At 41.5% G+C, this 26578-nt stretch overlaps 1 protein-coding gene across 2 annotated transcripts; it reads right to left on the bottom strand.

The window, feature by feature from the left end:
• Positions 1 to 98: 98 nt before the first annotated feature.
• On the bottom strand, positions 99 to 23720 carry rasgrp4 (RAS guanyl releasing protein 4). Of its 2 annotated transcripts, none has more exons than XM_086126263.1 (17): positions 23316 to 23720; positions 16604 to 16791; positions 14433 to 14544; positions 13032 to 13094; positions 12808 to 12933; positions 10954 to 11095; positions 9848 to 10021; positions 8460 to 8576; positions 7011 to 7286; positions 6851 to 6931; positions 5342 to 5446; positions 4230 to 4339; positions 3965 to 4115; positions 3836 to 3872; positions 2475 to 2612; positions 1515 to 1702; positions 99 to 1217 (listed from the first exon to the last, which is right to left on the bottom strand). In XM_086126263.1, exons 1-17 carry the CDS (start codon positions 23330 to 23332, stop codon positions 1104 to 1106), a joined length of 2139 nt encoding a protein of 712 aa, XP_085982389.1. In that variant the 5' UTR covers positions 23333 to 23720; the 3' UTR covers positions 99 to 1103. The 2 variants fall into 2 exon arrangements, with proteins under 2 accessions (XP_085982389.1, XP_085982388.1); XM_086126262.1 differs by lacking the exon at positions 23316 to 23720 and adding an exon at positions 18327 to 18402.
• Between the last annotated feature and the right edge of the window lie 2858 nt (positions 23721 to 26578).

The following is a 26578-nucleotide window of genomic DNA, read 5'->3' as shown; positions in this document are numbered from 1 at the left end:
TGGAGCATTTGTCATCATTAGCCTATCCCAGCTGATGTGGGCAAGAGGTGAGGTACACCCTGGACTGGCCGCTAATGACAAATGTGAATGCAGTACTCTTAAAGGGGGAGTTTGCTTTATTTTGTTTATTATAAAAAAAAAAAACCAACACCAACCTATTGTTCCCATTTTTTCATGAGCTGAAGCAAAGGGCTTTATATTTCCACAAAAGGCCTATATCTCTGACATACAAATTAGTGTCCTTTGCCGACAAGCTATCTGGCCGGGCAGTTGGCAAATCACGATGCTAGTTTGGCGGCCTGATTATGGAATAAGTGTGCCTTAGGCTGCCCACGATAAAAGGACACACCTGTCAGGTGGATGGATTATCTCGGCAAAGGAGATGTGCTCACTCACATTTCTGAACAGTATATATAAAGGAAACCGTTTCCGTGCAAACCGGAAAAAAATTGAGTTCAGCTCAAGATCAAGCAAAAACAAGTGTTGATATTTTTGTTCAGCATGACTTAAGTTTGTGTTCCACAGTCACGTATCGCACACTGACGAAATGTTCTTCGTGGCTTATTAAGTGCTGCCCATGCGTTCACTGTCTTTGGGGGGCTTCTGTCCCACCATAGTTGCCATGGTAATGAAACTGCTTGCCATTGGCTCAGTGGCATATGGGAGGGGGGGGGGGGGGTGATGTGGGGTGGCTAGACAGAACCGCCCCCTCAAAGCAGGCGTATTTCGTCAAAGTATTTTTTTTTCTTTTTTTAAATTCTTCATCCTTGGGGTATTTTCACCAAAATAATCACAGAAATTAACACGAGAACCGTTTTAAATGGTCAAAACCAAAATTCATGTCTCCTCTAATAGATTTTTGTGGTAGCTGCCACACTTAGGAAAAATAATAATGAATGGGAATTCTGCTTTAGTGTTCATTTCCCTCCATGGACTCAATCCTGGATCTGGAAACTGCTCACGTGATATTTCCAAGAAATGTAGCACCAGAGACAACATGACAAGAGTACAACAAGTTGACAGTGTCCTTAATTTAAATGGGAAGCAAAAACACAATGAAGCTGTCCATTTGAGGGGGAGGAAAGTTCATCTTTTGCCTGTGGTCAATCGGGCTCCCGGCTCTTCTCCTTGCAGAGGTGAAGCTCCTCCAGTTTCTCATGCAGGAAGGAGATGGGCATGGAGCACCCGCGACTCCTGGGAGGTGGCAGCGTGTTGGCCTGACACACACACACGCACACACACTGAGTCCCATGTACAGTGATATTTCTTTAGATTTGTTTGAATGGCATTGGGTGATCCCCAGTTATCTGAGGGTGTGCTCACTTGGGAAAGCATATTATCTCAGTGGCTTGTATTGAATTGCCCTTGTTCAAATATTTTCTTTCATTTGAGATGAAAAAATGTTGATGTGATTTATGCTGGGGGTTTTTTCATCCAAATAAACTGGCATTTGAAACGCGGTGTGTGTAGACTTTATATTCAATTTAAGTCCAGGTACTAGCTTAGTGTCTCACCTGGCCAGGGGCGCTGTGGTTGTACACCCGGCGCTCCTTCTTCTCCTGGGGGGTCCACACCCCAGGGTCTGTCTGAGTGGCGCGGTCCCACAGACCTACAGGGTCTGTGCTTTTCCTGAAGGGGGTGCAGCCCTTGTGGTGTTCTGAGTCGTTGCCATGGGGGAACACAAAGGCCTCATCCTCAGAACCTGACGAGGGTGTGGGGAGACACAAGTGTGGGTGGTTGTTGTTGCATGTGTAAACTTCATCCATCCATCCATTTTCCGAACCGCTTGATCCTCACTAGGGTCGCGGGGGGTGCTGGAGCCTATCCCAGACATCTCCGGGCAGTATGCGGGGGACACCCTGAATCATTTGCCAGCCAATCGCAGGGCACACAGAGACGAACAACCATCCACGCCCACACTCACACCTAGGGACAATTTAGAGCGTCCAATCAGCCTGCCATGCATGTTTTTGGAATGTGGGAGGAAACCGGAGCACCCGGAGAAAACCCACGCAGGCCCGGGGAGAAGATGCAAACTCCACACAGGGAGGCCGGAGCTGGAATCCAACCCCGGTACCTCTGCACTGTGAAGCCGACGTGCTAACCACTGGACTACCGGGCCGCCCCCATGTGTAAACTTATGTTAAATTATTATTTTCATTTTATATTTGAGCATTATATTCTTTTGTGCTACAATTACCTAGGTTATATTCCGTTTCATAATTGCTTAAACACGTTTATGTTGATATTGTCCGATTGGCTGAAGGAAACCAGGAAGTGTTTGTGTTACCGAAAGAAGGTGTGTTCTCGTTCATTCGTTCGCAGGTGCAGACGTTGGAAAATAAAAAAGCTGCCTTCAAAGGATTCCATCTCTCCTTTTGCCCATTCTTAAAGTAGAGCTATCCACTACAAAACTACGAACCCCTCAACTTGCATGTGGTAGAATGTAGGAAGTCCGCGGAGGGTCCACCTACCAGTACTCCACACGCTCCCCTTGGCTCGGGAGTCGGGGGCGGGGGTGCACGGGCAGGAGCCGCTGGTGCTTTTGTGTTTCTTCAAGCACTCCATCCCCACCAGATCCCGGCAGTGTCTGTGGCAATTCATCCCACACCCTGATGAGGAATACAGCCTTAATTATTATTTTTTTCAATTACATTTACATTCCACTATAGTTCCGCTCTGCTGTTGAAATATTGAACGGAGCTTGGTTGATTTTGTCTAGTGTGCCCCCACCTGGCCAAGTATGGCTACTGCAGTTAGAGGTGTGCACTCTTTGCAAGGGTCAAGGGTTAAAAGTAAGATGGCTGTCTGAAGTCGTGTTTGTGTGCATGGAAGCAGGCCTCTTGGCTAGATAAGCTTTAATTAATTTTTCATTAAAGCATAAATTGACCTTCAACGCATTATTTTGACATTTTACGTTATTTTCAAGCATGTAAAGACCACGATAGTTGGGATATTCTCCACTCATCAAGCCATCCACCTTAATCCACTTCCCGACCTCCTCGTCTCAACAAACAATTGGTGAGTGAATGCACTGAAGCCCTGCCAAGACCCGTACCTGCTTTTGAATCTATGAAACTAAAACTAAAATTGCACAAATAATTATTTTAGGGACTGTGAATATATGTAGTTGGCTATTTTGGTTTGAAGGTAGTTTTGTTCAGGGATTTGTAGCTTTATTGTTATTATTATTGCTCCTATACTTTTGGTAGACTTTACTCAAAAATTCATGACCAGATTCAGGAAAATCAAGAAAGAGCAGATAGTGTTCAACACACTGGGGCACTTCAAATGGTTTCAACTGAGTGTAAAAACCACCCATATTTTGCAAACACATGTATACAGGCAATAATTTATAAGGGTTTTAGCTGTGCCAAAGTAGTCGGCCATTTTGATTTGAAGGTGCACTTTTAATGGCATTTGCAGCTTTAATTATTCGTATGACTATGATTTTTTTTGGTGGTTTTAAGATACTCAAAACGAGATTTTCCTCAAACGTTTATCTGAGCAAAAATTGAACTATTGTCCCAGAGATTATCAACCATTTTTATTTGAAGCTGCTCTTTCTCAAGGCTCTGTCGCTTTAATTATTATTCGTATATACAGTAAATCACAATTACTCTCTTGGGTGTTTTAACATCGTCAAATATGCACCAGATTTTTAAAATGTGTATGAGTTTATAACGTATTTTAGGGACCTTAGACACAATCGTCCCCAAAACCCTCATTAGCTTGAATTATTATTATTTTCAATTATCCTTTGGGGGTCAAGCAGTGTACTCCATTTTGCCTCTGTTTCTTTAAAATGGAATGAATGGAAGAGATGTGTACTTACCTCTGCAATGGTAGCCTTGCTTGATGACCCCCCACAGCTGTAACACGATACAGTAGTGTGATTTATTTATTTATTTTTTTCATTTCAAATTGTATTTGTGTTTTCTCTGGATTGATGTAAAAGACTGACAAAGCCACCGCAGGTGTCGCAGAAGGTGGGTCTCTTGTACGTGATCTCGTGAAAGTTGTGCGCATCGTTGAAGTTGTAGCCCAGCTTGGCGCAAACCGACATCCCGCGCATGAAATACGATGTCATCTCCTCTCGGCTGATTTGACCCTGCCTGAGAATGGAGGACATTTTTATTTGTATTTTTGTTGAAAATGAAGGTTTTGTGGCCAAATCTTTACTCTAAGGTGTATACTCTGCTGTCGTGATGTCATAAGAATAGTGTCACCTGTCAGTTTGCTGCGTGCAGAATGAGAAGGGGAAGTTGGCGGCAATTTTCTCAAAGTCCTCCAGCGGGATGTAGCCGTCTTGCTTGTGGTCATAGTTCTTCATGATGGACTGAAGGGGGCGACAAAGAGAAGCGTGTGTTGACTACTTCTCCTTTGAGCTACCTGCTAATAAGGAAGTGAAAATCTGGTGTGCATAATTGTGTGAGTGGCCGTCAGTGACGTTTGCTAATTTAGGATTGCCTCTACCGAAACACTCTCACAAGAACTGAAATCCTCTAACACAGCCAACTGAAATCCAACTGTGTGTGTGTGTGTGTGTGTGTGTGTGTGTTAGAGAGAGAGAGAGAGAGAGAGAGAGAGAGAGAGCGTTTCAGTCGTGAGTGAGAGAGCAGCTATTTCAGTTGTACATGTGAAAGCATACAAGTAGAGTGAGAGGGTTTTTTCTGTAGTGTGTGTGAAAGCATTTCTCTTTCAATTACATGTATGTGTGAGAAAGGTTTTCACGACAATGGCATTGTGTTCTAAATTGTGTGTGTGAGAGTCTTTAAGAAGCCTGAAAGTGTCGCAGTAGCTGCTGATTTTGTTTCTGCTCACACTGAAACTTTCACACATACAACTACTGGTTTCTTTTTGCCTACGCATGCGAAAGGAATGCTCTCACACCACCACTGTAAGACTCCTACAAGACTGAATTCTAATTAACACACCTGAAATGCTCCCAAACCTAAAACTAAAATCCTCCCACACTTCATCCTAAAATACTCTCACATAACTACTTAAACACTCTCCCACCCACTAAAACGCCGTGACATACAACTGAAATCCTCTTTCACTGAACTGAATCGCTCTCATACACAAATGTCACATGTCAAACTGAATAGCTCTCATATAATATACTAAAGCTCTCACACTCACTCCTGTGAGACACACACACACACACACACACACACACCAAAGTCTCTTTCAGACAATTGAAACACCCTCATACACAGAAAGTCAAATCACATGAAATAAAATCCCCCAATACTGAAACACACTTGAAAAGCTCTCACACAAACACACTCAAATGCAGGTCATGCTGACTGATGTCCCTCATGTGTGTTGTACTTACATCCACCATCTGTTTGACATGTTTTGATATGGTGTCGGGGTCCAGGCGGGGGGTGACCCCTGATCCCCACTCTGCCACCAAAGGCGGTTTCACTGGAGTGACGGGCTGCAGCCATCAAAGAAAAATGTTCCGTTAAGCGCTTAGTTACAGCTGCGGTTGTCGTGAAAGTGCCATCTCAATAAAGATGTATTGTATTGGATGAAACAAGATTAGGCACACACACGCGCAGCGTCACACCCCAACTTGGCCCTTTGATGTGGTTGAGTAGCAGTTGCGGTGCACTTTTCTTGCAAAGTGACCCAGCCCACACGCCGAAACCAAACATGCAAGTGCTTGTCAAAAGTAAGAGTGGCAAAGGTCGATACATCCCCACACTAATCATACGAACACATTGAGATAGCATGACACCTTTTTCCCAAATCTTTAAAAAAAAATATAACACGATATAATATCATCATGCAAATCAAGCATGTCAACCTTTCGATGACGCTTACTAAAGTCTGAACCAAAATTCGTAATTGTCTTATGTAATCATTCATTACATACAGTAGATATTGCAATCATTATCTCATTATGTACTTACTACTTTAACCAACCATTATTCTTGACTTCTGATTTTAACACTAGTTATCCACCTATTTGTGATGCACTGTACATGTAATATGTGGAGGTGATCAAACATTTCACAAAATTCACAGTCATAATGGCCCGCTCAGGGAAATCGTAACTACAATGTGGTCCACTACATAAAACGGAGTTTGACACCCCTGGTCTAAGGAGAGGAGAAAGAACATTGATAAAATCCAAAACACTGCCCGATCGTTCACATATTTGTAGCAGTTGAAGTAGGCTTGAGTAGACATGGCCATGTACACGCTGGTCAAGACAGCTTGCAGTTTTGTGACGTCAAATGACGTTACACTTTTGCTATGGAGAATAAAAAAAATAAACGTAACGGGAATGAAATCCAAAATATTGGGGGATCGTTTTAATATTGTGAGAGGTTGAAGTGGGCATGACTAGAGATGTGCACATAAATTTTGGTGACAATTGGTCACAGGGCGCAGCATTTGCAGTACATTTTTCTTCTCTAGAGTGAGCGCCAATGGCGAATAAAAGGTTTAACGTCCATAAAATCCATTCCATTTCAATCCAATATTTTCAGAGGTCAAACATTGGTCACATTTTTGGGACATGAAGTGCTGTTAAGCCTTTTGATATGAAGCGTTTTGGACTGTTCCTTTAAAAAGTGTGTTCTAAAACTAACTGTTGATGCTACCCGTTAGCATTTTGTTTGTTTCTTAGGTTTAAGCTAGCACACTTTCCTGAGGCAAAGCTGTGTTGTTTTAAATACACATCTAGAGTAATTCGTTTGGTTTTACGTTTAGTGGGACAGGAAATGTGACCAGGGAGTGCCATTACCTAGCTTGAAGGCTTTTTTTATTTTTATTTTTGCCAAACTGCTGCTTGTTGTGAATACCACACTTGTTGATGGTGAAGGTGACTGACCTGGATCTTGGGGTTTTTGGGTTCCTTGGTGTAGGAGAGTTCATAGATCTGGTCCTCTGTGTAGTAGAGATCTAGAGAGAGCTGAAGCATTAAAGACATCATTGGCGATGTTCCAACGGAACTCCTGGTTGGGATCTGGTCTCAGGACTGGTTCCCCTACCGTCAAAAGATGCAGCAAGTCTTTGTTGGCCTCGAACGGTGGCGTGAGTCTGTGCAGCTCCAGGAGATCGTTGACGTTGCTGTGGAGATGTTGCAGTTTACTCAGGTTGATCTTATCGCCGTCCACATAGTCGGGCAGGGCCTCGTTGAGGGAGATCAGGTCCTTGAGGTGCACGCCCAGAATGGGCACCTTGAAGCCGGAGCACTCGCCGTATAGACGGCGGTAGTTGCTGTAGTTGCTGCGTGACGACAGGAGCTCCGTCATCTCGCTGAGTGCCTGACGACGTTGTGACAAAGGGTTCTTGTTTTAACAGCAGGAAATAATGAACACGAGTAGTAGTCCACTTTACTCTGGTTTAATCCAGTCTAGTTTAGACCAGTCTTGTATTGTGTACTCTTGTTAGGTTTAGATACTTTGAGTCTAGTCTGTGTTTTGATAAGTAGCTTATTCTTTTGGTCGGTTTAGTTTTATTTTGTCTAGTTTAGTTTTGCTAATTTAGATTGGTTCAGTCCTGTTTTAATCTGTTTAGTTTCGTTTAGTGTAGTTGGAAATTGTCTGGTCTCAGTTTGTCTTTAGTCTCATGTAGTAGTGTTGTCAAGTCAAGTATAGTGCAGTGTTGTTTTGTCTCGTCTCATCTAGGGTTGACTAGTCCGGTGTTGTCTCTTCTAATCTAGTTTACATTTGGATACTCAAGTCTAGTCCAGTGTTGTCTCATCGAGTCTAGTTTTGTTTCAAACTGTCCTACCTTGTCTAGATTAGTTTTGTTGATCCTTGTTTTGTCATCTAGGGTTGACTAGTCCGGTGCCGTCTTGTCTCTTCTAATGTAGTTTAGATTTGGCTACTCAAGTCTAGTCCAGTGTTGTCTCGTCTCGTCTCATCAAGTCTAGTTTTGTTTCAAACTGTCCTGTCTTCTCTAGATTAGTTTTGATGAACCTTGTCTAGTCTCATCTAGTTTAATGTTTACTAGTGTAGTCCAGTAATGCCTCCTTTATACTAGATGTATCCAATTAATCCAGCCAAGTCTAGTCTCTCCTAATTCAGTTTATTGTAGTCTTTAGGCTATCATATTTGGCTTAGTTTAGTTTCTTTAAAGTTTTTATTCTAGTCGAGTGTAGTCTAGTATTTTGTAGTTTAGTTTTTTCTAACTTATTTTTTTTCCTTGTAATGTTAAATCTAGCCTAGTTTAGACTCTCCTAATTTAGTTTAGCCCAGTTGTTTAGCCTCCTCCAATTTATTTTCGTCTCATTATGGTCTAACATGCCGTAGTCTAGTCTACTTTCTTCTCACTTAAAAATAAAAATACATTTCTAGTCTTGTTTGTTTCGTTGCTGAACCTTGTTGAGGGTAGTTTAGTTCTAGTGTCATCGTAGTCTATTCTGTTTTGGTCTGGCATCAAGTCTACGAAGAAAGGGGCTAAGACTTTATTGCTGCTGTTAGCCATCAGGGTACCTTGGTGACGTCAGGAGGCAAAAGGTTGTACGTGTCTTTGAGGCGGGAGATGGCGCTGTGACAGAGGCCTCCAGTGACAGCCATCAGCGTGTTGAAGTTCTGCAAGGCTCGGAGTCTCTGCGCACACCAACGGGTCATGTTGTGAAATGAATTTGTTACGACGTTAAAGTGTTTTGCCATCATAGTTGGTTTGTACATTTTACGGTCGCTCCTACAGTATTACAATTGTTTTCTCTGAACAGGGATTCTTGTAGCACCATTTCGAAAACTATTCATATCCGTCACAAAACCTCTCGCAGAGTTTGCAAAACTCAAAGCACAAACACGGCGCTGTAGTGAGTGTATAATTTTGCCACACACAATTCACTGTTCATTTCCAATTGATCTATACACTCCTTGCAAAATGAGACGCATATACTGTAAATGGCTCTTATTTACATGATTCTGCCAAGTGTCTAGCCACACTGTCACAGGAGAAAACTTCAGAGCATTAGTTCACTTTGCAGTCTGCCTGAGCACTAGAAATAAGCCGCAGGTAAACTGTCGGCGTGGAGTACAATGGAGGGAGCAGGAAGAGTGAGAATTAGAGGAGGGACAGGAAGAAGACACAGAGGTGAAGAAACGAGAAAGGGAGGAGGACAAGTCGGCGAAGGAGGAAGGCGAGTTAGAAAAAAGAATTAGCGATGACATCAGAGCTACAATAGTGTACCCTGTAATCGACCAAGAAATGATCTGGAGGGACGACGCAATGTAGACAGTTTTTTCTTTCTCTCTCTCTCTCTCTCTCTCTCTCTCTTTCTCTCTCTGTCTCTCAGTGAAATAAGTGGGTTTATTTTTGTGTGTGTGTGTGTGTGTGAGTGTGTATTTTGACATGGAAAAACACAATTTTGCTCTAGATGTTTACAGTAAATACAGTAAACACCTTGCGCAAAAAGACTTGAAATGTGGATCACCGCGTGTTTACCAAACGAGGACAAAAGTGTGACCTCAACCTGACACAGCCCACATTGTGCGCAGAGAAAGCGAAAGACAAGTGCGTTTTTTACCCTTCCCAAAAGTGTGTCGATGGCACATTGTGTGCTTACTCATACGATGGCTTGTCATAGTGGCAAGGTTTGAAGAGTTAAGTAAGACCTTTCATGCACCCTGATAACATGATAAGCTGTCCACTGTAGTAACCGCTGCCCCTGAAAGGGTTAAATTGCAAGCGAACTACTGTATGATGTTTTGCCATTTTGCTGAACGTTTTTCTTATTTATGTAAAGTGCTTTGCCGAAATAGCCAATAGTTACAACAAATGTATTGGAGCCATCAGAAATTAGCCCTGCAATTATCGCGCGAATAACACGCGGAAGTAAGAAATTGCATACGACTCGCTTGTGGCCCACCTGAGCTACGTGGATGAACTTGGTGAAGACTTGCGCCCTCTGCTGGGCCGTGTGCCTGCTGAGGATCATGAGCTGGACCCACTGGGATACGCCGTTGCACATCATGACGGAGCGCTCCAGAGCCGGGTTGTCCCGCACCGAGCCGCGCACAACATAGCTGCGGTAGTCCAGGAACTGACCAAAACACATGTTGAAATGATCAGAAGTGACAACAGTATTGACACTAGGTACTGAAGCAGAAGTACAGATTTAAAAAAAAAAAAAAAAAAAAGAAAGAAGTCGCCATACCGGTTCAACTGCTGGGGCCCTATTTTCGTGCCCAGCGCAAGTGTAGCACAAAGTGCAGTTTAACTGTGAGAATGAGTGAAGTTGTATTTCTTCTGGTGTTTTTGTAAACTCCTGTAATTAGAAAATGGCCGCCTGCACTATTGTGGGAGCGAACGCGGACTACTTGATTTCCGCCCAATCGAAGGGGCTCCCCTTCTTCCCCTTAAATTCAGTGCGGTGATGTAAAGTTGGCCACCGTGAGACCGCTTTCCACATCAGATTGTGCATCTTTGTGACAGCCACTATCAAAATTAGCATGAAATAATGCACCAGTCTTTATGCTGAGTGCACCTGCGCCCGTCAACAAAAGTAGGGCCCCTGTATTCGGTCGGCGCTTGCTCTACACAAACTCACCTATTTGCGTTACTTTTATGTGGAACCTATTCTCTGATATCCGTAAAACATTTCAACAAGTGGCACATTTTTATGCTCTGTCAGGAATGTCAGGAATATATTGACTTGATTAATCTTGATGAAAATTTGGTACGTGGGGCAAGAGCTAAGTGGTGTTAGCCTCATGTGTTTTTGCTGGTCCATATTTTCAAAATCAAATCATCTGTAAGCTATTAGAGTAAACTCATACGTTTATAGTTTGGATATGGATTTAAAATTGACCCATTATATTGAGAATAATTTTTTGCGGCAATTCTCTGTGCCTATTACCGTTAAAGTAAAGCGTACGGACTGAATTTCACTGAAGGGCAAAAGTAAAAAGGAATTTATCCATTTTGATAACTCAAGTTAGAAAAATAAATACTGAAGTCGGTGGGCGGTCTCACCGAAACGCTGCAGAAGTTCTTGAACTCCAAGTAGCTGAGGTGCTCGGCCATCTCGTCGGCCTCCATGTGGTCGAAGATGAGCGACACCTTCCTCTTCTTCATGGAGGGCGAGGGGGCCTGTGACACGTTCACGTGGGGGCTTCTGGGAAAAGACGGGTTAAACATTGATTTAGAGCCATCCGCACTGGACTGACCACCTGTTAATCAACAGCACTGATCAGTAAGAGAATAGAAATAGAATTTAGTCCTTGATGATGCTAATCTTTGTCAACATCAAAGACAAAACAGTTTTTCACAAAGCTACCGCACGAGTGTGTTTTCACGAAAACCAAATACATTTTTGGAAACATCGCTAACAAGTCTGAGAAAGTACACCTGACGTATGTGTTTGCTCGCTTGAACATCATTGGCTAATTAAGCTCAAAAAGCCAACATGTTTTCTTTTTTTCCACAAACCTCTTTAAATGAATCTATAAATGAACTCGGCATTATTTAAAAATCGACCTAGTCTAGAAATGAACACATTTTCTAAAAATTTATCTTCAACTAATTAATGTATCGTATGAAGATTTAGAGCAGGGGTGTCAAATGAATTTTTGTCGCGGGCCACTTTGGAGTCTTGATGTCTTCCTTCACAGGGCCAGCAGTGAAACCACAAAAATGTTGTCTCATCGCATTATTACTTGTACACACCAAATTTGATCTATTACTCGTTTTGAAATCAGTCAACTACAATAGTCAATTATTGTGTATAAGTGAGTGTAAACAGGGAAACAAAATTATTGCAAAATCTCATCATTTATTATTCATGACAATTTGACATTTTGGTCCAGATTTTAGCAAGGATCATGCAAGTTGACACGCATGATTTTCTTTCGGAGGGCCACATCAGATGACGTGGTGGGCCTTGACTTTGCCACCTGTGAGTTTTCAATGAAGCCCACTTATGCACACACAATTACAATTAAGAATTATAAGCACATCATCAAGATGTACAGTCTCGAACTCACGACTATTTAGTCTAAATTGAATCATGGAGGTTTTTCCATTTATTTATTTCACTTTTATTTATCCAGGTAAGACAACTGATAACAGCTTCTCATTGGGCAGAAAATTGAAAAGACGATGAACCCAAAGTTGTGCCGACTTTGCCAATGAAGAGCTTTGTAAAACCGCTGGGAGAGAGAGAGTGTGTGTGGTGAGCATTGGGTGGGGTCTTGCCAATAAGTGTTTTCAAGATGAACATGGACCAGTGAATTTGTCCGTATGAAAGAAGTGAGCACTGATTAGCAGTGATGGCTATTTAAGGGAGCACCAGGGATTTAGGGAAATCTTTTGTTGTTGTTGGTTTTTTTGTGTGCTTTTTTTTGGAATATTGATATGGTAAAAGGACTTACATAGCGCTTTATGTACAGTACACCACACGGTGAAGACAATTACTAATCTTGAGCCCAACATTTGTGCTATTGTAAACATTTTGCAATTATTTTTTTTTAATGACAAATACGCTACCTTTGCTGTTCATACAACAGACAAAGCAATGGAACGCACACATATGAGCAAGTAAATTTGTGAGTAAAGATCCTAATTATTTCACGACATATGCCCGACAGTATGCGACAGTTTTGTTCGATTTTTCGACTTGGCTCAATGCTGAAGACGTTGTTGTAAATGTATTATAATCAAAACGAGTGTACATTTGACGGTAAACATTGACATGGGGAAAACTTCCACTATCGCATTGAGAATGTGTCCAATCCACACCGAAAGTGCAAGTCAAGACGTGAATGTTTATTTAAAGACAGGCCCGCGCAGAGAGAAAGAGTGTAGTCAAAATAAATAAATAAATCTCACAGGCAGGACGTGTCGATGATCTGTGCCTCCTCCCCATCCGAGCGCACCAATGCCCATAGGTCCCCCATGGTCTGCTCTAGAAGGGGGTCGGCCTCGAACACGGCGGGGAACTGGCCGATCCAGGTCCTGGCCGTCATGGCGCGACAGGAAAGCGTGTTTAGGAAGCACAAAACAGGGCGGGAGAGAGAACCGGTTCTGTCAGGACTGGAGTCGTTCTTGCTCACCTGACCAGGTGACACACTTGACCCCGCCTCAGGCCTCTCTTGTCAGGGGGGCAGTCCTTGTACGTGAGAGACAGTCAAGGAGAGCACATTCCATCCAGATTTTTGAGGGAATATTTATCACACTTGATGATTTTGACATCTCACCAAGACAACCCAAGTATACCAGATGCAGTTTCCAAATGATGATTTTTACCTTACTTGGCATAACGTGAAAAATGAAATGCCCTGCTTTCATTCAATCACAAGTGAACTGTGATGAACCACAGTTTTTGGAAAGATGAGTTCAATTTCCCCGGCCACGCCTTGGCCAAATTACTGGCATATTTGTTGAGTCAAGAAATGACTTGTCAGACAAAGTGAATGAAGCTTCAAAATTTCAAAAATAAATGCATCATACCATGGTGTAAAGAAATTCAGGAACAAATGAGGGGGGAAAAAAAACATCTGGAGAAGGTTACAAAGTTATTTTGAAGCAAAGGTGAAAACCAATGCAAACATAAAAGAACGTGAATGCTCGTTTCAATGATCTCGGAGACTTGTGGAGAAATATTCTGTGGACTGACGAGAAAAAGGTTGAACTTTTTCTGAGGTGAATCTTACATTTCTAAGTAGAATTAACAAAGCATATGACCGAAGGAACATCACAACAAAAGCTTGTGGTGGTGGTGTCATGGTCTGGGGCTGCCTCACCGCTTCAGAGCCTGGACGACCTGTAGTACGACCTGTAACTGCCAACTCACGCTTAAAAACTCTCCAACATGATTGAATTTTTTCCAAAAACTTGTTTTTGTGAGTTATTATGATTGCTTGCTTTGACACGTATAAGAGTGATATATATAGTTGTATAAATATATCTGAAAATATGTTTTAATATTGTATAATACATTTTAGAAAAATAAAAAAACTGAAATATAGAGGGGGAAAAACCTTTTCAAGGAACTAAATGCACCCACATTACATGCTTGGGTTGGATTCAGCAAAGTAAAATACGACATCCTGATTACATTTTAACTCAATTAAATAATAAATTCATCAGGAGAAACCGAAATGTAGAGTTGAGTCTCATCAACATAACTGGAAATTTCTTTTGTGTTTCTTTTTTTTTTGTTGGTTTCTTTTTTTTGGCCTACTCATGGACACCATTCACACATTCAACCCTAGACTATCTGTGACTTTGAATGTATGTGTTTTTTTTTAAAAGGCGGGGCCTTGCCTGGTGAGTGACGTGGGAGTCGGTAAATGAGAGTGTAAAATTTGGCTGTTGTGTACTGGTGAACCGTTAACTACGTAGACAAATTTTTCAATATCAAAAAATACCATCACCACGTGCTTATAAGCTGTGTTTAAATGAGTTTCACTGAGATTTCATCAAGCAGCACCACCGTGTGACCATCAGGATATAAGGCGAGGAGCTTCTGGGCGAAGGTCTGAGACGAGACCACCCAACTGTGCATCATCAGCGTCATGTGGACCATCTGGGACCCTCGCGGGCTGCACAGCTTCCCCTCTGAATCTGACGTAGAAGCGCAACACATAGATTTAGCCTTGTTATGATGGGCCCTTACCTCCACCAAGGAAATTGTAATTGAATGTATCTGGCACTGAATCAAATGATCATAACAGTCTAAGCGGCGACGTTTTGACATGGTGGGCAGGGAAAAACCCAAATCATCTTTCTGATTATGAGTTGATCACCATGTTGAAAAGTGAAGAGCTTAAATGGGTGAGTTGCTCAGCACGGTGGTTGTCAAACTTGGGTCCTTGGAGCCCCCGGGGGACCACAAGCTGTAACTTTGGATGATTATGACGTATTATTTTGACACTGACACTCCCCAGCTCCACATGTGCTACCCCGTGTGACACGTACTAATGCATGCCAGTTTGTTGAGGTTTTTGTTTTTTTTTCCAATTCCATACTGTCCTCCCCTGACAGAAGCTCAGTCTGGGGTTGTCAACCGTTATGGTTTTCTTTACATCTGCGAATTTGGGGAGCTGTAAAAGGTGACCCGTCAGACTCTCGTTCTGTATCCCCCGGTTGGTCGTTGTTTTTCTGTGTCTCTTGGATGGGTTGTGTCTTTGTTGCATCTTGTGCCCGAGGGGTCACTGACAATAAAGCTATTCTGGGTCTGATTGATAAATACTACTAAATATATTATATTGTTTTATTATCATCCTTATGAAAACTGGACAAGCTAGAGGAAAAAAACAAGAGCTGTCTCAGAATCAGCGCAAAAAAAGAGAAAAGTTTACTTGCCTTTCTGATTTAAACATTTAGCAAAATTGTGTTGACCAGTGTACGTGAGGCTCATTATATTCACTTAAAAAGAAAAAGTGAGAGTTTTCTCCAGGTACTCCGGTTTCGTCCCACATTCCAAAAACATGCGTGCGAGGTTAATGGAACACACTAAATTGTCCCGAGATGTGAGTGTGAGCGCGGATGGTTGTTCGTCTCTATGTGACCTGCGATTGTCCCGCAACCGTTTCAGCCCGACTGCCCGAAGACGGCTGGGATAGGCTCCAGCATGCCCGCGACTCTTGTGAGGATAAGCGGATCCGAAAATGGATGGATAGATGGATGGAACAAGCGAGGATAAAAAACAAACGAAAAAAACGCAAATTCATAGTTGTTTCCCTGAATAACGCAGGATCGGTTATCACCCCCCAAATTTAATGTCGAACTGCTCATATATACAGTATATATATATATATATATATATCAAGTCAAGTCAAGTTATATATATATATATATATATATATATATAAAATACAGTGATCCCTCGCTATTTCGCAGTTCGTTTATCGCGGCTTCAGTGCATCGCGGATTTTTTCAAACATTTTCATTAAAAAAAATAAATACAGTATATATATATATATATTTACTGTACTGCATATGTTGCTCTGTGTGACTCTGTGTTGTTTTGCAGCTTCTCACGGACCGTTTGTGGACTTTTTCCGGACTTAAAAAAAAAATATATATATATATAGTGTATATAAATTTTTTTTTACCTGTATATGTTTATTGGTTGCTACTTCGCGGATTTTCGTTTATCGCGGGGGGTTTTGGTCCCCATTAACCGCGATAAATGAGGGATTACTGTATATATACTGTATATGTGTGTGTGTGTGTGTGTATATATATATATATATATATATTTTTTTTTTTTTTTGCGTGTCTTACAAGACAAAATATCTTTGAACTTGACTTCGCAACCTGTAACTTTTTCATTCCTGAAAAAAATGACATTACCCTCAAAACATAACACCTTTTTCCCGAATAAATTTGTTATCCTGATAAGGGTACTTTTTTTTCCTCTCAAAAATAGTCAACCTTATAATTCGTATTGCTTTTAAGAGACCACATGCAAATCTTATTTAGTGAGGATTATGAGGCAAATATTCTCCCATGTAAGGCATCCCTGGACTCCAAAAGTTTGAGAATCCCTTAGCAGAAGAAAAAGCGCCATTGTCTGAGTCTCCCCCTTGCACAGCCCCCCCCCCCCCCCCCCCACTCTCTATGTAGCCCACTTCCCTCCTTTACATAACCGTGTTGGGATCAAACGCGGGCGACTGACCAAAGCAGCCAAGGCAGCGCAGTATGAGCTCATCCAGGCTGGCCACGCTGGCGCTGGGGGCTGACGAGGGGGCCTGGAGGGCCCGACTGATGTCCTGGGGACTGGGACATGTGTTGCGTCTGTGCGGCACTTTCTGCCGCGGTGACTTCCTGCTCTTGAGCACACCAGGACTCTCACAGTTGGGCTTCCTGAGAACAAGTAGGCGACAGATAAGTAGAGCAAAGTGCGGTCACAACATCAAGCCACGCCAAGCGTGATCGAGAGCGAGGGGAGGGGGAGTCTTGAAAGTTTGGGGCAAGGGAATTTTTCCAAGGCCCTCCACCTGCCTTTCCCACATATTAAGCATACTGTTGCTCCTTAATGCCCCAGGGATTAAGAAGTAGAACGTTTTCGAGAAAATAAACCCGTTCCGATAACAAATTCAATGCCATAAGAATCATCACATTTCTTCAATTGTGTTTTTTTTTTTTTTTTGCCAAAAAAGAAAATAAAGTTGCAAAATAAAGTTTAAATATGACATTGACACTTGATGAGGGGAGAAAGTCAAAAATTAAAATGTGATCCAACTTTTTTGTTATGAAATGGAAACAAAATAACTTTATGGAAAAAAAGTAAATAAAAGATGTGGTACATTTTACAAATGTTTTCATTTTAAATTACATTCTTATTAATTTGGTGTAATTGTGTACACTTGTTTATTTAAGAATAAATCCATGTTTTTTTCTTTTTTTTTTTTTTTAAATCATCAGAAGTTGTTTCTTAATAGTCTACCAGGAGGATCAATGAATGAATGAATAAATCATGTGATTTAATATGGTTATGTTCACATTTAAAAAATATACATTTTAAAATACATTTGATTTTTTTTATTCAAGAATTGTTTTCCCACTTTTAATTATTTTTACATTTTGGGGGGGATGATTTTGTGCACTTTATTTAAGAAAAGAAAGGGGAAGAAATGCAACACAGTGAGATTTTGTTTCATTTTGTTTTGTACATTTGTAAAATAAATAAATGGGATCAAATAAGCGAACCATATAGAATATTTTGTGCACTATTTAGCAATAAAAGAATAAGTATTTATGTATATACAATATTTTTACAATATTAACTCCAGCCATGACAGTGTGGGGGTTAAACTGTTAATACTCTGTTGTTCCTTCACAAGTGTTATTATAATCATCGCAACCCTAACATTATATTGACCTACAAACTGCCAAAATGGTGTTCTGGCTTTTCTTGCAAGCAATCAAAAAACCAAGGAAACGACAAAAACGCTTCAAACAATTCCATTCAGATTCAGCAATTTGACAACGGGTAATGCAGCCACCTTAATTATTCAAATAGATTGCTATCTGTATTTATTCAGTCTCTGATTGAGACATCGTGCAGTTGTAGTTGACTATATTGTAACTCAAACTGTGATTTGAGTCGAATATTGTCCAACTCTGTGCGTGCTTACCTAATCAAATGGCCTGTATCTGTATTTGTATGGCTCCAGTGTGCCCTGCATAATGTGTAGAAATGTGTGTGCGTGTGTGCAACCGTACTGCTGCTAACTAATATTGTGACATTACCAGGAAACTGGGTGACTGCAGAGAAATGACGACAAGTTCCCTGAATGGCCAGACCTACATCCCTTTCTTTTACGCACAACAGACATGCACACACGCACACGCACACACACACACACACACACACACACGCCTCGATATATATTTACCCAAGTAGCGAAATATTACATGTTGATCCACTGATGACTGCATTCATATTTCGGCTGCAGGAAGGACAGCGGCACAGCAAAGTAACAATCTGAAATAATCTGAAGTTAATCCGTGTACACTACTCACAAAAAGTTATGGATTTTTCAGTTTATGGGTAAAATTTTCCGATGATCTGTAAATACCTTATCAGTGAACAAAATGTAGCTTTTGAATGTCCCACTGCCAAATTCACAAGTGTTTGATCCACGAATGGGCTAATACAGTACATTTCCTAGAAAATAATATACATGTTTATATATAATAATAATAACAATAACACCCAGAAAATTCATCAAAAATCGTCAATTACAAAATTCTTTTTGAATGTCATTATCTTTGTCTGGTGTTAATATGGGGAAAGAAATCAGCCAAAAAAAATCGTCTGATCTTTGTCAATTTGTAAGAGGCTAATATGGGTTGATTAATCCATCAGGTCCTAATTTTCATGTCATGAGACCAAGAAGACTGCTAACAGTTGGTCAACAGTATGTCATCACTGTGAGGCTTCAAACGGGAAGTGGCCACGGATCTCAGAGCGGGGCTGGGCAACTGGCAGCCTGCATGCGACCACTCTCTGAGTAGCCACTTGATTAATTAGAAAAAAAATAAATAAATAGAAGACATTTTTTCCCCATGTTTTTTTTTTTTTGTGGCGGGAGTTTTAAACATTTCTACAACTACACGGGATAACCTGAATACTCTCATCTTGGCACCCTCACTTATTGGTGGATTTTTTTTCAAATATGTTTTCAAATGGAATTTTTTTTCAGTTTTTTTTCTTACTTTTATATATTTTTTTCTTTTTTTTCCTACTTTTGTATTTTTGTGGCAGGGGGCAAACCTCCAGTTGTATGAAAAATGTATATTGGAGGTTTCTAAGTGTTTTTCCTTGTACAGGTGTATATGTATATGTGTGTGTGTCTAAATTTTTTCCCCTGATGCATTAAACGGGCATCAATTGTACGCCGGGCTTTTCTATTCTTGGTCTGGCACGGCCCATCACCCCCGCGAATAGCGCACTCCCACTGTATAATTTTAAGTTGGAACATCACCATTCACACGAGATGGCATTCGTGGCTTGGTTGTGCTTTCAGCAGGTCATATACTGCCCTATACTTCAACATGAGTAGGCCGAATACATTTTTGCGGATTCAGAATGATATGCAGGACAAACATAGTACCTTAATTATTGAATTTTAGTTACCGGTAGTTGATTTTGGTGTGAAAAAAAAAAACATAAAATGAACTGAATATACTGTTCAGCAGTTTTGTGCCATCCTGGAATGGTGATATTTATACATGAGAGCCCTAAAAAAAAGTCACAGTATCTATCTATCTATCCATCTATCCATCCATCCACGCACAGATGTATTTTGCCCATATGTAAAAATGTTGTCCATATGTAAAAAATATGTCATACATCTGGTTTGGGAAGGTGTGGTCCCATGTGGCCCACCCTCAAGCGGTGATGCAAAATTGTAGCCCCCTCCATCGTTTAAATGAGTAATCCCTGTCTTCTAGAGTCACAGTGTCATCAGCGGGTTGCAGCAGAAATGGACATCATTGGAAATGTTCACATTATAAATTTCCCCGTTCAGCTCTTTGCGATTGAGCAGATAATTGTGCAAAAAGTAGTGAAACACTCAGCACTTGGACATTCAAAAGTTTAGAGACTGACAAATTAATTTCATATCTGAAGGCATTTTAAGTCCGTCCTGAAATTTCACCCAATGTTTTAAAACATCACCTCAACAAAAACCCTAACGTTTTTGTTGAGGCCAATTTGCGCTAGCGTCAAGCTAGCAGACTGAAAGGCTCAGACATTTGGTTGTTTCAAAGACGCACAGTGTTATTCTTATGTTTGACCGTGAATTCAACTGGGAGTGGCATTGGTCCAGTACACCTTAAGGATGAACACACATTTGATATGACAATTCACAGATACACTTCAAAATAAGCTTTCCTTTGGTGAGCAAATCTTTTGACCTTTTCGCTTTACTTTTTGACTCAGAGCAAAGGTGAACAAGATGGGACTCATTTGGTTTTTTCGAGATGCTGTTGGTTTTGGGTATTCCCCCTTGTGGGTACATCTCTCTCTCTCTCTCTCTCTCTCTCTCTCTCTCTCACACACAAAGCAGGTGAGAAATATCTTAAGAATTAACTTGCGTGGCTCTGAATGGAGTTGTGACTGAGGAAGTCGTTCACCTTTTCCTCCCCGACGCCTTTCTTCTTTCTTCATCCCCCTGCACGCAGTTCAAGTTGGAAAACTGCTTCCTCTTTTCTTTCCCCTTTGGAAACCCCCCTCTCTTGTTCCCATCTATGCCAGAACCCCGGCAACAGAGCCACAACAAATGCCCAATACGCTGCCGCCCTCCCTCTCCTGCTTCTACACAGGCCGAGGGATATGCAAATTCCTCGCTTTCTGTCCTTAATTGATTAATTGAAACCACTTTGAAGGCAGGGATTGTTTGCCCACGTCCCCCTACCCCACACCCCCGCCACCTGGCCCCTTTTCAGCCCTCGCTTCACAACCTGCATGAAGGGGACACTTCTTACCCTTTCAACATCACACTTAATGTGCATAAAACCAATGATGATGGATATTAGGGGAAACATTTGGCATGTAATATGTAATACACAATAACTCGATTAGTGAGTGAGCGAGTAAACTCAAAGGACTCTACAATATTGTCCCTTATAAAAACATACAGCAATGACATCATTCAATAGGATTACAAATAAATAAACCCGTTGTTCCCTGTTGCATCTTGTGACTGCTACTGCTTCTTCTGGTATGTCTGACTTCGCCCTATGGGGGCATTATAAGAGAGATTGTTCTTTGAGATGTCACAACTCCTCTGTGAGCTCATCATTACAGCGATAATGTGAGTGGTTATTTGCAGAGGATCAAGAATATATGACTGTGAGTACTCTTATATTGTCTGTCTATATGTGTTGCTGTACAAGTTGTGTTCAATCCATAGTGTGAGGCCGCACAGGCTATACGAAATGGTTTTCTGTTGCGTCATAGCACGGCATGTACTGTACATCAGTGGCATTTTTTAATGGGGAATTTGCGCCTCCTTGTGAAGTCGCTTTCTGGAGAAGAGATGCAGGGTGGGGGTCATTGGGAATTATGAGAAATTGACACCAAACTACACGAAGTGTAAACATGTAGAAGAAAAGGGTTTCAAGCGAGGCTCCCACTGCAGATTTATTATTTTTTTTCCATGTCCAAGTTTTACGTGACTGGTGTAAACGAAAAGAAAGTTACTGATTTTTGAAGCTTTAAGGCTCCATCAGATGCAATTACACATGTGGTCAAGATGACTTAAGGTCAAGATAAATTGTCTAAGTGATAAGTTTGGTGGTTCTGCCCAGGCTTTTTATTTTGATAAGATAAGATAACCTTTATTTGTCCCACATTGGGGAAATGTCCAGTCTTCAGCAGCAAAATTGGGGGCGGGGTCAGAGAAGAAAAAAAAAGTTTTATTTTTCATGTAAGTGCCATAAAAATGGCCTACTAGCAGCACATAAATACAGCCACAGTCTTTTATGAACGATTTCATAAATGGACTCTTGATGCTTCTTCCTCATACACAAACGGTCGTACTGCAAAAAACTACGCTTGGAAAGAAAAAGTAATAACAATTTATTTAATTGAGCAAAATGATCTACCGAGAGATCATAAAAGTTTGCCTAAAAACATTGATGTCTTAAAACTAGCGTTTTCGTGCCAACACCTGTAGACTTACTGTACTGCTTAGTTTAAGATAAACTGATTCATAGTCAGTAATGACATCTCAAAAACTTAGAATTGCTTATTTAGATTTTTTAAGGAAACAAATGCTCTTAAAAAACTGCCTGGTAAGAAAGTTTTTTGAGTGGGGAACATTTTTAGTTTTTGCAGCGCACGTTGGATTCAAAATAAAAACGGCCCAAAAATATCCATCCACAGTATTGAAAAGTACACTGCATGGTCCCTTGCGCAATGAGGGTTTAAACTGAGGTGTTACACATCATTACGACGAGTCGATCGCGCCACCTGATAAGAGCTGCGATCACAACCGCAATAGCAGCAAAACAAGTCTCAAAGCAGGACGGAAAGGTTTCCTGTTGTAACATCAAAAGCCTAAATAAATAAATCATGAAAAAAATACCATATAGTTTTCATAGTGCTTAGCTTGATTAGCATTTACAATCCTATTTATGGACAATTAAGAGTAGCAATTCTCAAAATGTGGTACTCGGGTTCACTCTAGTGGTACTTGAAAGAATCACTGCCCAAGTATGGTTCGGTTGTATTTCAACTTAGAGTACAAATTTCTAATATTTAGGTGCCGTGTTAATGTTCAAACTGTGCACAAAGTGACAGTGACTTGGTATCGTATTATTTTTCATGCACACTATGCGACTGTATTTTAATGTTGGTTGTTCGTCGTTTTATGCCAACTCGTTGGACCCTGGATTTGCTGTATTTACTTTTCATTTTTTTAAATTGAATTATTTTTTTCTTTTTTCAACCCTAACTTATATTGGCAGTTCATCAGCGGTTTTTTTTTTATTTTTTTTGTCAATTATATGCGGATTTTTGCTGTATAAGGCAGAACAATTATTCCACTAGAAGGCACATGGAACCCGGTATATGCACCTGTTCCCATCTATTCAACAGAATAGCTTCCCATTCAAACAAACACACCTTGACTTCACACTGAGCAGGTCAGTTTTGAGAGTGAAGTGTGTGCGTGTGCGTGTGTGTGTAACCTGTCCGATGAAACTACTATTGCACGGCAACACTAAAATGGCTGATGCAAACACAAAAACCCCCAAACAAATGAACACTTTTTAGAACCACACTGCCATGCACCATATGAGTCATGACCTCAAAACCTCTGCACACACACACACACGCACGCAACATTTTAATACACTATTTGTTTGTGTTCTACCTCTTGGTCTTGTTCATTGCGGCTGCTTTCTCTCCGCGGCCTCGTCCTCCTCCTGCCCGGCATCTGAGCACGGCGTCCCTATAGCTCCATGCTTGACCCCTTCTCCTCCTCCTCTCCTTCTTCTTCCTCCTTCTCTCTGTCCTCTCCGAAGTATTCACCTTCCAGCCATCTACAAAACTAACCTCCCCCTCCCCACCCTCACCCAGAAAGTCAGTCAAGCCCCTCTCCGAGCATGTGCGGTGAGCACAAATCAGCTGAGCCAGAGGTCATGCACCTGCCATCAAGGAAGGCATATGGAGAAAGAAGAGAAGGCCTCGCACCAGTGTGGGAAAACGGAGCTGCGAAAAAAATAAATTAAAAAAAAATCACTTGTCGCGTCTACGTAAACAAGTCAGCATCTTAAATGGAGGAACTGGCTCTGGCAGATAAGGGAACTTGCATCAGTTTCTGTGTGTGTGTGTGTGCGTGTGTGTGTGTGTGCGTGTGTTTGTGCGTGTGTGTGTGCGTGTATACAAGGGGGAGGGGGCAGGCTACATCGAGAGAATGGTGCACACATGCAGCGCTTGTATAGGAAGGAGGAGAGCTGAAGGCAGGCAGGCAGGCCGGCCGGCAAAGAGGGAGGGAGTAATGAACAATCGTCAGTATAGCTCAGGAAGCAACATTTGCTGGGCTGTTTAAGGCACTTCCCAGAGGAAATAATAGAAATAGAAAGAAGCCGCTTCCATGGGCCAGCTGTCGCCATCATGTAACTTTTATTTACCCTACAGACAATGTTTGAAGTGACTTTTGTCATCACGCGGCTGAAAAAAAATAACGGTATGTAATTAAAGTAGCCATCAGGGAAACCAATTTAAGTCAACATTGCAATGCATGCAATTTTCAGCTGCAATTCGTGGGTCGGAAGGAGGATGTGGTGGTGGTGGTGGTGGTGGGGGGTGGGGTGGAAGCTTTTATTTTGGCCGGTCCGTAGGCTTTATTTTTTTTACGAATTCATATACAGTATATACACACACATACATATATATATATATGTATAGTAGTTTCACCTGAAGAGGAAGGCGGCATCCACAACCAAGAAACCAATTGTTTGTGTGCTATTAGTTTAAGCAGCCTCTGTTTGTTTATTATTGTCATTTAGATGGTCAGTTTACTGAAAAATGAAAGAAATTCCAAAGGGTTCACATGGTTTATCCTCATGACATATTTTTTTGAAGTAATACTGGTTTATTTTATGTTATTGTTTTTTTCCTTTTTTTTCTGGCAGATCAGATTTTGGAGATATTTTCTTCTTCTTATGATTATTATTTTTAGCTAAGTTTGACCTATAAACGCGTATGCAATTCCACCTGTTGCTGAGAGTAGCCTTATATATGTTATTGTAAAGTGTCCTTGGGTGTCTTGAAAGGCGCTTATAAATAAAATGTATTATTATTATTACTATATCACATACTATTGCTATAGGTGGCAGAAAGATGCCGAAGGAATGGAATGATGAGTGCTGCTGCCCAGTTTTAAGAACAAGGGAGATGCGCAGGGTTGTAGTAACTACAGAGGAATAAAGTTGATGAGCCATACAATGAAACTATGGGAAAGAGTAGTTGAAGCTAGACTAAGAGCAGAAGTGAGCAGCAGTATGGTTTCATGCCAAAAAAAGAGTACGACAGATGCAGTATTTGTTTTAAGGATGTTGATAGAGATGTACAGAGAAGGTCAGAGTGAACTGCATTGTGTCTTTGTAGATCTGGAGAAAGCGTATGAGGGTGCCCGGCGAAGAACCGTGGTATTGTATAAGAAAGTCTGGGGTGACAGAGAAGTACGTTAAAGCGGTGCAGGACATGTATGATGACTGTAAGACAGTGGTGAGGTGTGTTGTAGGTATGATGGAGGAATTCAAGGTGGAAGTGGGTCTTCACCAGGGGTCAATGCTGAGCCCCTTTTTATTCTCTTTGGTGATGGACAGGCTGACAGCCGAGATTAGACAGGAATCTCAGTTGACTATGATGTTTGCAGATGACATTGTCATCTGTAGTAAGAGCAGGGAACAGGTGGAGGAGAAACTAGAGAGGTGGAGGTTTGCCCTGGAAAGGATGGGAATGCAGGTCAGTCGCAGCAAGACGGAGCACATGTGTGAATGAGAGGGACCCAAGTACAAGAGTGAGGTTACAAGGAGAAGAGATAAAGGAGGTGGAGGATTTACTTGTACTTGGGGTCAACTCTCCAGAGCAATGGAGAGTGTGATAAAGAGGTGAAGAAGCGTGTACAGGCAGGCTGGAACGGCTGGAGAGAAGTGTCAGGTGTGATGTGCGATGCGCGATAGAAGAGTTTCAGCTAAAGTGAAAGGCAAGGTGTATAAAACTGCTGTGAGACCAGCCATGCTGTTTGGACTGGAGACAGTGCCACTGAAGAAAAGGCAGGAGGCAGAGCTGGAGGTAGCAGAGATGAAGATGTTGAGGTTCTCTTTAGGAGTGACCAGGTTGGATAGGATCAGGAATGAGTACATCAGAGGGACAACTCATGTTTGAGGTTTTGGAGAGAAAGTCAGAAAGGCCAGACTGAGATGGTTTGGACATGTCCAGAGGAGAGAGACTGAATATATTGGGAAAGGATGCTGAGTCTTGAACTGCCAGGCAGGAGGCTAAGAGGAAGACCAAAGAGGAGATTTATGGTTCTAGTGAAAGAGGACATGAAGGTAGCTGGTGTAAGAGAAGAGGACGCACAAAACAGGGTTAGATGGAGGAAACTGATTCGCTGTGGCGACCCCTGAGGGGAAAAGCCGAAAGGAAAAGAAGATTGCTATAGATGGCACGGTTATTGACCGGTTGGCTCATCTGCCTCAAGTGAGAAGGTCCAGGGTTCGATTCCAGGCTCCGGCCTTCCTGTGCGGAGTTTTCATGTTCTCCTTGTGCCTGTGTGAGTTTTCTCTGGGTACTCTAATTTCCTCCCACATTCCCAAAACATGCATGTCAGGCTCTTGAACAGACAGACCTGACCTGAAAACCTGGACTCACCCCCACTCACCCATTCTGAATATGCTTATATTTATTATTTTCTCATTTATATTTACTTGTATACTTTTTGTTCTTTTACTTCTCCCTTTCATAATTTTTGCTGCTGTGATTTGGGAATTTCTCCATTGTGAGACAAATGAAAGTTTTCTTATCTTATTTTATCTTAATTTTCCAGAGGTGTGATTGTGAGTGTCAATGATTGTTTGTCTGTGTGCGCCCTGTGATTGGCTGGCAAACTGTTCAGGGTGAACCCCG

This window comes from Hippocampus guttulatus, chromosome 12 (assembly GCF_054856545.1).
Source record: "Hippocampus guttulatus isolate MCC_2025c chromosome 12, RoL_Hgut_1.0, whole genome shotgun sequence".
Lineage (NCBI taxonomy): Eukaryota > Metazoa > Chordata > Actinopteri > Syngnathiformes > Syngnathidae > Hippocampus > Hippocampus guttulatus.
Note: the sequence above shows the minus strand (reverse complement) of the source record. Positions and strands in the feature narration are given on the sequence as shown.

Bases quoted from the DNA above. Each gene is read 5' to 3' on its own strand.
- rasgrp4 (XM_086126262.1), bottom strand. From the start codon at position 18,373: ATGAATGCAGTCATCAGTGGATCAACATGTAATATTTCGCTACTTGG. The intron at 13,095-14,432 runs ATATCCTGATGG...ACTGTCTCTCAC, and splicing joins GCCCAGAAGCTCCTCGCCTT to GTACAAGGACTGCCCCCCTG. The intron at 11,096-12,807 runs GTGAGATTTATT...GTCTTTTCCCAG, and splicing joins ATCATCGACACGTCCTGCCT to AAGCCCCCACGTGAACGTGT.